General features: G+C 40.6%; 1 protein-coding gene across 1 annotated transcript in view; it reads right to left on the bottom strand.

Annotated features, from left to right (window-relative positions):
• Nucleotides 1-422: 422 nt before the first annotated feature.
• Nucleotides 423-10285, bottom strand: part of LOC103582400 (phospholipase D1-like) — a gene marked incomplete at its 3' end in the record, with an annotated part of 17460 nt that continues 7597 nt past the window's right edge. The window contains exon 5 of the mRNA XM_008564004.1: nt 423-533. Within this exon, the coding sequence (XP_008562226.1) occupies nt 423-533 (111 nt within the window). The remainder of the gene's footprint in view (nt 534-10285) is intronic.

Below are 10285 nucleotides of genomic sequence, written 5' to 3' on the forward strand. Positions count from 1 at the left end.
TCTCCCTACTTCAACATCCAAATCAGTGGCATCCAGTGGTCTCTACTGAGCAAGTTACCCCCGTGTGTGCTCTCCTGAAATAGCACGTACCTCACACTTAAACCCTACAACCCAAGTCGAACCAAACTTAGCACATTCATGTTGGGGAATTTCTGGCTAATAACATTACAGGGAGTTGATGCATTTTAATAGAAAGAATTTGATAGTCTCATTAGAGACTTGAGTTAATCACAATGCAGAACAAATTTCAGGTATGCTGGGAGGTGAAAATTCAGGTGATATGAGTCAACACTTCTCCAGCACTCTTCACATCTTGACATACACTTATTAATATGGCAGGCCCTGAGGATGGGGACCCTGCCGTCTCTGTGATACTTATGGGAAGGCAGTTTCTCACATTAATTAACACAAGCAGGACTTACTTCGATATAGATGTAGTGCTTGCTGTTCTCAATCACGTGGACGTAAGCAGCATGGATGGACTCTTCATGGTACTTTATACCAGCAGACCAGTCAGCAGCAGAGCGGAGCAACTACAAGGCAGCAGTCAGAAATGAGCGAACATGACACAGTGGAGATGACACCAGATGTATTAACACCGTGAGGTCACTCCTTTTTCTTCTGAACAATGGAATGATTACAGTGGCTGGAATGTCGTGCATGGGCCAAGGGAGAGTAGGGGGGTGGAGAATGGGGCTGAGGAAAAGGTAGGAGGGGAACTGGTCCTCAGACACAGTCTGTAAGGAAGGAACCCAGCTGGAAATCATGTCCTGAATACAACTCCTTCCACCCAGGATTATTTCCATTCAGAATTGCAAACCACAAGCTAAGGTTTCTTACCATGAATATTCCAGAAGTACTTCTTCTGGTGGCTATGAATGCCTGTTGTTCTGGTCTATTATTAGTAGTACCCACTTTCACTCTCCTGGTTTGGATCATATGGTATGGTCATCCTAGCTCTGGCTCAAATAGTGCGATTATTCCTTTCCTCACAAATAGATATTGTTCAGATTAATACTTTCTAAAAAATAAGTCATTTAGGCATATAATCTTGATTCTGCCTTTAATTACGTTTCTCATCCTTGGCTTGTCACTTTAACCTGAACTTTCTCATAGTAATAATGAGAGAAAACTAATCGCAGGAAAAAAGGTGGAGGCTCAGAAAAGTGAAGCACCTTGCACAGAGTCCCAGGAGCACTAATATTGGCACAAAGCTTGCATTTGCCTCTTTGCATCCCACATCCTGTGCTTGTCCACCAGGCCATGCTGTCGGTTTTGCCCTTTTGTCACATCTGTGTGTCATACCAATTAACTTGAAGTTGACCCCATCACCTTAGATGAAATGGGTCAAGGCTGAGCTCCTGACTTTCCCCTAAACTGTTTCCCGTCTCGAATACCCCATTGGCCAGGGGTATACCATCATTTCTTCAGTCCTTAAAGCTGAGGATCTTTGGCCTGTCTCTTCTGCTCATCATCTATATACAAGCTCACATCTGACCTGGTTTACTCTGTGGAGGGTTTGTCAGATCTGCCCCTTTCTCTTCACTCACACTGCACCCCTCTGTTCAGACACTCACTTGCTCTGCTTGGACTACAAGAGCTTCTAGCTCAGACACCTGACTGCGGGTTAAATACGCTGATGCAGAGCAGGACTGCCTAGGCTCAAAGCCTAGCTCAACTACTCACTGGCTATGGATCTTGGTCATGTTTCTTAACTTCTTTGTGCCTCAAATTTCTGTTCTACAAAATGGAGTTCTACCTTATAGGGTTGTAGACAGGATTACATGGATTACTGTAAAGTGCTCAACAGCAGGCCTGGTACCTATTAAGTGGTACAGAAGCGTAATTATTCATGAGAGCATTAGAGGACTCATTTGAGCTGCAGTGGATTATGTCAGGGACACTGCAGAACAGACTGTGGCTGTGCAAGGAGGGTGGACTAGAGGACATGGAAGGCTTTCTCAACACCAAGCAACCATTGGTTGTCAGTTTTTCAGCATTCTAACTAGGACTGCAGAATAATGTTGGCTTATAGTAAATGCTCAATAAATACTTACTATACAAATAGAAGAATCACTATACAAATAGATTTGTTATTCCTGATTTCAAATGAATGTTGAAACTGTCCCTCATGAGGTCAACTGAAATTAAAAGTAAAATGGAAAGCTGGCCAGTTAGCTCAGTTGGTTATATGATGGTGCTAATAACACTAAGGTCGGGGGTTTGATCCCTGTACCAGCCAGCAAAAAATAAAATAAAATAAAAAAAGAAGAATGGCCCCGTATTTATTAGGAATATATATATACAGTGACGATCGAATACATTATCAATTCTATGTCTGTTATATATAAAAGGTCAGGTAAAACTCTTGCTCTAATCAATAACTTCAAAATTGCATCTGAGGGCTGGCCCATGGCTCACTTGGGAGAGTGTGGTGCTGATAACACCAAGGCCACAGGTTTGGATCCCTATATAGGGATGGCCGGTTAGCTCACTTTGGAAAGGGTGGTGCTGACCAAATTGCATCGGTAAGGCTACTGAAATTCACACCTAGAACTTACTAAAAATCATTGATTATGCCATCCTCAATAATGTCATTTCTTTTCAGTATGGGTTATTTATGTGTATCACAAAATATCTCCCCTCAAAGCATTTTATTTAATTTTACCAGAAGAATATGTGCAATGAAATTGTAAAATTTAATCTTGAACACAAATAGTCAAATATCACAGAAGAAAACGTTTAAGAAAAATTTAGATAAATATGATCCATACTGGGAAAAATATCTTGATTTTACATCCTCTCCAAGGAATTGCATTATTGTTCATCAGGTAGAAATAACGAAGGTTAAACAAATAGAAGTTTCAATTCCTAGTCCACTCAAATTAATATTGAATTTTGTTGCTAAGGCGCATGGCCCTGAAAATACAGGTTACCTTGAGGAGATTCTTAAGCCACACATCCTGATCTAATTCTATATAACTCTGGAAACAATGTATAAAATTGCAAAGTATACTGGAAAGATAGGAACTCGATGTTGTAGCTCAGTCCTTACTGGTTCTTCCACCTTGGACAGGTCATTTTAACATCATGGAGGCTCAGTTTCCTCCACTGTACCATTGACATTGAGATCCCTCTCTCTCTCTCTCTCTTTGTCTCTCCCCCTCCTTCTTTCCCCCAAAGCTACTGTGAAGGAAAAAATGCCATAACAAACATAAAGTGCTAATAGAAGCATGTGGAACTTAGTAGCAGATACTCTGCACATGTATATGTGTGTCTGCCTCTGTAAAAAGTTACAGGCAAAGTTTATAAACCCTTGGTGGTACCATCTTAGTCTTCCCCTCAAATAAAGAAACCTTATACTTCCTTTCCTTTCTCACTCTAAAATTTGCTCAGATTCGAAGGTTCAGTAAACTCATTCACATAAGATACAAACTAGGAGTGTCAAGTAGGCGTCAACTCGCTTGTTAAAGTCTAATTGATGCAGAGTGGCTTCCTGGACAGCTAGGCTGAAGAGAAGGTTCTTGGAACTGGGCACACTGGGCAAGAAATCTGAGGTCAATTTCCAACAGCTGCCATCAAAGGGGAAGATGAAGGTCGCATATGTGCAATTTTCCTTTCAAGGACATCAATAAGAATTTCCCTTTCTAGAGGCATTTAAATATTTAAAATAAGTAAAGCTGTAAGCCAAAAGAAGACCATTTTACGTATCAGCCTGTAGGGGAGTACAAGCAAAAGCGGAGGGGCCTCCCTGAAGCTGTAGAGTAGGCTGCCCACCTCCCGAGAGGCTCAGCGCTTCCTACCCCATTATCTGAGTCCAAGCCCATATCCTTTACTCACAAGGAAAACTCATTTAATTTTAAAAAGTCATCATTTTTGGTTAAACTAAAAACATATCTTTCGAGCAACACAAAAGATATCACTTGGGATTATTATTCATTTACCATTATACTAGTTAGTTAAAATCTGGCTGTCACCACAAGATAAATTGAAAATATGAATTTCTTTCTTGTTCTGTGTGTATTCTTGAACTGTAGAATCCTGAGTTTATGTAAAAATCAACCTAACTGCTTTCCATTCTTGAGGGTCTAGAAAGTTTCATCAACACTCAAGTAAGTCAACACATTTTGAGTGACTTTCTCTTATTTTAAATGTAAGATTTATTCTCTTCTTTTTCTTCGCTGACCTCACCAACTTGTCTTGCATTTCGGTTTTAAACCAGTGTAACTGAGACAAGCCTCAAACTCCTCCCTCCATATGCAGAAATGTGGCTTATCTTGCTGTCTCAAGTGTACTGGGAACCAAATCCAACCCACACTTTTCAAACCTCAAGTTTGAATATGCAATATTAAAGTATATAAAAATGGCATATTTCTGAGTTTATAGTTTAGTCTCAGAATTGTAATTTGGACCAGTCATTTTCCTTTGTACTGTGTCTTAGTTTTTAACTTAAAATACAGCCTTCTCTTTAACCACAAGCCCTAATCCCCTTACATACTATGGGTCCAAGTCGAAAATATGCACTAATAATCCCTTTTTGAAGAAAAACATTCAGAACTTTCTTAGTATTTCTCCCAAGTTCCTTTCCTTTCTCTCTCCCCAATGCCTTTTATTCCCTAAAAATTCAGCACACATCTTAATTCCTTTTTGTTTCCCTAAGCTTCCAAGTCAAACATGGAACAAAGACTAGGCCAAATGTACCTTTTATATGTCCCTTAAGCAGAGGTTGGCATCTGTGTAGAAGCTCACAAGTGGTGTGGGAGAGAAAGGAGGTGCTCAGATGTTGGGCCTCACCCTTCTAGGCTGGACTGAGGAGAATAGCAGGCAAGGGACATCAAGAAATTGACCTGGTGCAAGAATCTGCCTCACCCCACCAAGCTCTTTCTTTTAATAACCACTTTTCTAGAGTTGAGTGTCAGCCGTTCATACCATAACGTGCTATTATTCACACAGGATGATCCTTCTGCCTGAACAGAAAAGAAAAGTTCATCTTGACGCAGAAGGAGAGAAAGAAAAGATACCTTTTGAAGAATGGTACTTTAGCGGAGAGAAGTCCTGGGGAAAAGGGTACAGTTGAGGAGCCAGAAAGAAGCAGAAGGACAGTTGGAGATGGATTTGGGGCTGTGGCAACAGAAGTTGATACCAAAAGGCAAACACGACATGCAGCTTTGCCTTGCTAGAGCCTCGGTGGTTACGGCCATCCTGGTCTCGCTGGAAGTCTCCATGATTAACAGTTATGACCTCAGACGCTGGAGCCAGACTGCTTAGGATCAAGTCTCATCCCCACCACTTACTCACTGTTATTTTAACCTCTCAAGGGCTTAGTTTTCTCATCTGTAAAAAACGGGTTGAATAGGAGTACAGCTCATAGACTGGTGGATATAAGTGAAAGCTTCGTGCAGTGCTGGGCATGGAGGAAAAGCTCCCTGGTCACATTGGCTTCCGCCCGCCTGGACCCCTCTCAGGCTCACACGAGTGTTGCTGCATGAAGACCTGGTCGGTAAGTGGAAGCAGCTCTGTCACCGTGACCTCTGCAGAAGTGAGTGAAGTGGCTTCCTTTTACCCCCGTCTACCCACTTAATTCTGTCACATCAATCTGTAATTTGAAACCTTCTGCGGTTCTTTACAATCCAGTAGATGCATTGTAGTGTCATTTGGACATTATCCCAAGTATGGGAACAACAATTTGGATGTGATTTACACTTGCCTGTCAATTTTCTTTTTCTCCCTCCCTCCCTCCTTTTTGCCTTTTCTTCCCTCTCTCTTCCTCCCTTTCATATAAAAAGGATTGAAGACACAATTCCAGTGGAGTTATCTCTCTCAATATAGTTAGGGATTCTCAGCATGACTGTCTGAGGAATGATTTCTAGTATGAGCTGCCCAATTTAATGAAAAGGATTATTCTCACATGCTGATCCCACGTTGATGCTGACATGGCATTGGGCAATTTCTTTCACTTTAATAGGTATGTCAAACATTCTCTGTCCTGGTAATGCATCTTAAATGGCAATGAGATCATTTGGAAACCTAGTTTATTCTCATTAGAGAGAAAACAAGTTATTTTATATACTCTGTGTGTAAGCAGTTTCAGAACCACCTCTCTCACTTCCTCCCAGACCCATGCCTTTTCCTGCTATGTCTTCTCTGAGTGCACGTGGCAGCCTTCTGAGAATGCCCAGTGCTGAGGGGAAACACTCAAGATTATTTTTAAAGTGTTGGTGGAAGCTGCTGAAGTCAGCTGTCAGGTCTGGATGACTTTTTCAGAAGTGGCAGGCCTGCATTCCGCCCAGTGTAGCTCCCCATCCCTGGCTGGCTGTGTCACCCCTCTGTGCAGTCACCAGCAGCGTATGCCTAATGTTCTTGTATTAAAAAATTAAACAGCTGGGCTCCCTTCTGCAGATGAAAGAATAACTTGAATTTCATCTATTATGAACTTTATTATGTCAAATGCCCTTCCTCTCTATTTCAATAAATATATGGTATAAAGATTTTTATCCAGAACTAGTCTGGCTGCACAGCTAGTATGCAGTAGAGCTGGGATTTTTACACTGCCTGGCTCAAGAATCTACCTCTGAATTGCTACAGTGTATTGCTCCTTTACAATTAAGTAAGCTTGTGGCTGCTAAGTGATGTTTTTAACAATAAACTATGTTGAATAAACATAAGGAAGAATTTTGTTAAATTTTATTTAATTTCTGACTGGAGTGTGTAACAGGTATTTGGCTATTGCCACATGATAGCAGAGAGAATGAAAGGTTTAAAAACGTAACAATAAGCCCTTTGAAAATTAAGTAGCCTACCACACAGCCAGCCAGGTTCCTATCTTCTTGCCTCCTTTTCTGGATTCTTTGGAAAACGAAAGATTGGGCTAGGTTATTGCTCTCGCCCTTTAAGCACCGTACATTCATGACTTGAAAAAATGTCTGGAGAAAAATAAATAATGTTTAGAGCCAGTAAATAATGTGAAGAAAGTGAAACAATACTGTGGTCACAACTTTGCACAAAAGAAGAAATGCAGCAGGGTGCTATCTGTTCATTTTATTTTAATGAGTTTCTGGTTATCTCAGATTTTTCTGTCTTTAAAAAGATATATTTCCTAGCTGTGTACACTGTTTTACAACTAGAGTTATTTCAGCATTTCTGAAAAAACATCTACTGAAAACTAGAAGGGTTTGGGGGTGCTCTTTAAGAGAAAGAATACGAATTTACAAATACAAAATTAGGTATAGGTCTTGAATGGGGCCTGGTGGGTTAGGGGTCCCGCTGCTAAGCTAGAGCCTAAAGCTGGCAACAGATGTGCGCTCCTCAAAGTAAGCACTTCGGTCCCCTGCTTTGTAGCCTTAACTTTAGTCAGTCTGGAGGTAGATCTTACTTTCGGGACTGAGATAATGAAAAGTTAATTATGGAAATATCAGGTTTTGAGGACCGGCGTGATAAAAGAAATTATAATTGTATAATCTTGGAATTTAAGACTTCATCAGTGATGTCTTATTTTCTCAACTCTTACCCTTTCTTTTAATTTTTGTCTTACTTATCACTGCCATGTGGCTAAATGTATCTATGATGTTTTAATTTACTTAGTTTTCTTTTCTCTCAAAGATCCATAGAAACCAGTTTAATGATTAAAGTACAAATTCTGAGCCATGGCTTCTATTTCTATTTAGTAATGTATATAATCATAACTACGTAAAAAATTAAGAGGTGTAACTGTGGTGGAATTTGAGTTTTATTTTACGAAGGATCTTAACTATATCAGGAACACTAGACAAAAGGTAATTAATACTTACGATTATAGTGACACCTCATTTATTTAAGATGCCGAATAAAAAACTTCCCTTTAAATATGAAGGGACCTGGGATGTGATTCACAGCAAACATAGAGCTTTCAGATAGAAAAATGAGGCTCGGGGAGGGGAATGACTTGCTGAGACCACATGCTGCTGTAGAATCTTCACACCTCATCACATTGTGCTTTTCTGACCTGATCATTTTAGGACATATTTTATTGTATTTAGCTGGCCAATTTTTCTCTATTTCCAGAAGCACTGCCTAGCAACATTTTTGAGCTCTTTTTTATATGCATTATTACACTGCAGAATTTATACTCCCCAGAAGTAGGTCTCCCACAGGAGCCACCCGAGTCCTTCAGTGATTTCAGTCAGTGCCCTGCCCATCAATCAGGACGCAAAGGCCTATGCCTGTCTCGAGGCGCCGTCAGAGACACCAAACTAATTCTGTTCAACTCTTTCCTCTGCACCTAGTTTTCAGTCAGTTTCTAGTCACTATGTCCCTTTGTCTCTTTCTTCAATAATATCTTGATTTGTTCCTTCTTTTCATTTTTAGTTCAGAAGTACTGTGACAGCCTTCTTACTTGTCCCTTGCTTTCATTCTCTCTCTAGTCTAATAAGTCCTTCATGTGTATAAATCTTAGGTTCCAAAGTGTTTGTTCAGAGAGGTGGAAGCAGATGAGAGATCTTATGTCAAATATGCTTGGGAAATGTCACGCCATATAGTGATTTTATAATACACATTAACATAACAAAGGCATTAAGAAGCCCTATATTAGAGAAATCTGAGAAAACTTATCTGTCCATGGAAATGTGTTTTGTGGAATAGTTATTAGCATTTTATAGGCAAAACCCAGTCTGGGAAACTCTGTTCTAGGTTAATCTTCAGAAAACATTTATGTATCATGCTTCTTCCTCCATGAAAAAAAAAAAGTTCCAGAGTTCACCACTGTTCCAGAACCAGGTCCAAGTCCACCAGGCCAGCACCACAGGTGCCCTATCTGGCCTATGCCATCCAACTTCATCCACTACCTCTCCACCAGCAAATGGTTTGCTGAAGTTGGACCTCCTGTCTTCTGAGCAGGTGGGCTTATGCCTTAGAGGGAACACCCAGCTCTGTCCCTCCCGTTTGTCAAACTCTTGGAGCGTGCTGGCCCATACTTTCACACTGGCATTTAGTCAGAGACCACACCTTGCACTATTGACTGAATTATTCAACATCCCAGCTTTCTCTCCACAGCTAACTTCCCAGAGGCAGAGAACTCCTTTTCTGTCTGCACCCTCAGCACCCAAGTGTGCTTTGATGACTTCACTGTGCAAACAAATGGCACTTAATAAATATACGTTGGCAGAATAAATAAATTAATAAGTGAGTGAGTCTTGGTAAATGTTCTTTTAAATCAATTGGCTTCATAGATTTCTGAGTCCAGGCCACCTGAACACATCAGGAATCAACATACCAGCTTCCCAGAAGAGATCATGTGATCTAGTCCCATCTCTCACACAACATGTAGTGATGCAAACAACGTGAATAACGAGAGGCATTTTGCTCTGCAGCAGGATGAGAGAATGTAAGTCAGGACCTTGCCAAGAGGGGAACGGAAAATGTATGTATATGTATCACTAGGCTAAAGCATCCTTTATTGATCATAAAAATACATAATTACCAGCAATATGTTTTCGACAGGCACAGTCGTGTACCACATAATGATGTTTCGGTCAATGACGACTGCATGTACAACAGGGGTCCCATAAACACGCACTGGTAAAAAGATAGCCTCTGCAATAAATGGTACTGGGAAAACTGGATATCCATGTGTGCAAGAATGAAACTAGACCCATACCTCTCACCATATACCAAGATCAACTCAAAATGGATTAAAGACTTAAATGTAAGGCCTGAAACTATAAAACTTCTAGAAAAAAAACACAGGGAAAACACTTCAGGACATAGGACTGGGCAACGATTTTATGAATAGGACTTCTAAAGCACGAGCAACAAAAGCAAAAATAAACAAATGGGATTACATCAAACTAAAAAGCTTCTGCACAGCAAAGGAAAGAATCAAGAGTGAAGAGACAACTTGAAGAATGGGAGAAAATATTTGCAAACTACACATCTGGCAAGTGACTAATATCCAGAATATTCAAGGAACTAAAACAACTCAATAATAAAAAAACAAATAATCCAATTTAAAAATAGGCAAGGGAGCTGAATAGACATTTCTTCAAAGAAGACACACAAATGGCCAACGGGTACATGAAAAAATGCTCAACATCTCTAATTAGAGAAATGCAAATGAAAACCACAATGAGATATCATCTCACCCCAGTTAGACTGGTTATTATCAAAGAGACAGAAAATAACAAATGCTGGGCCGGCCCCGTGGTGCACTCAGGAGAGTGTGGCGCTTGGGAGTGCAGCAGCGCTCCCGCCGCAGGTTCGGATCCTATATAGGGATGACCGGTGCGCTCACTGGCTGAGCGCGGTGCGGACA

This window comes from Galeopterus variegatus, unplaced genomic scaffold, assembly GCF_000696425.1.
Source record: "Galeopterus variegatus unplaced genomic scaffold, G_variegatus-3.0.2 Scaffold16104, whole genome shotgun sequence".
NCBI lineage: Eukaryota > Metazoa > Chordata > Mammalia > Dermoptera > Cynocephalidae > Galeopterus > Galeopterus variegatus.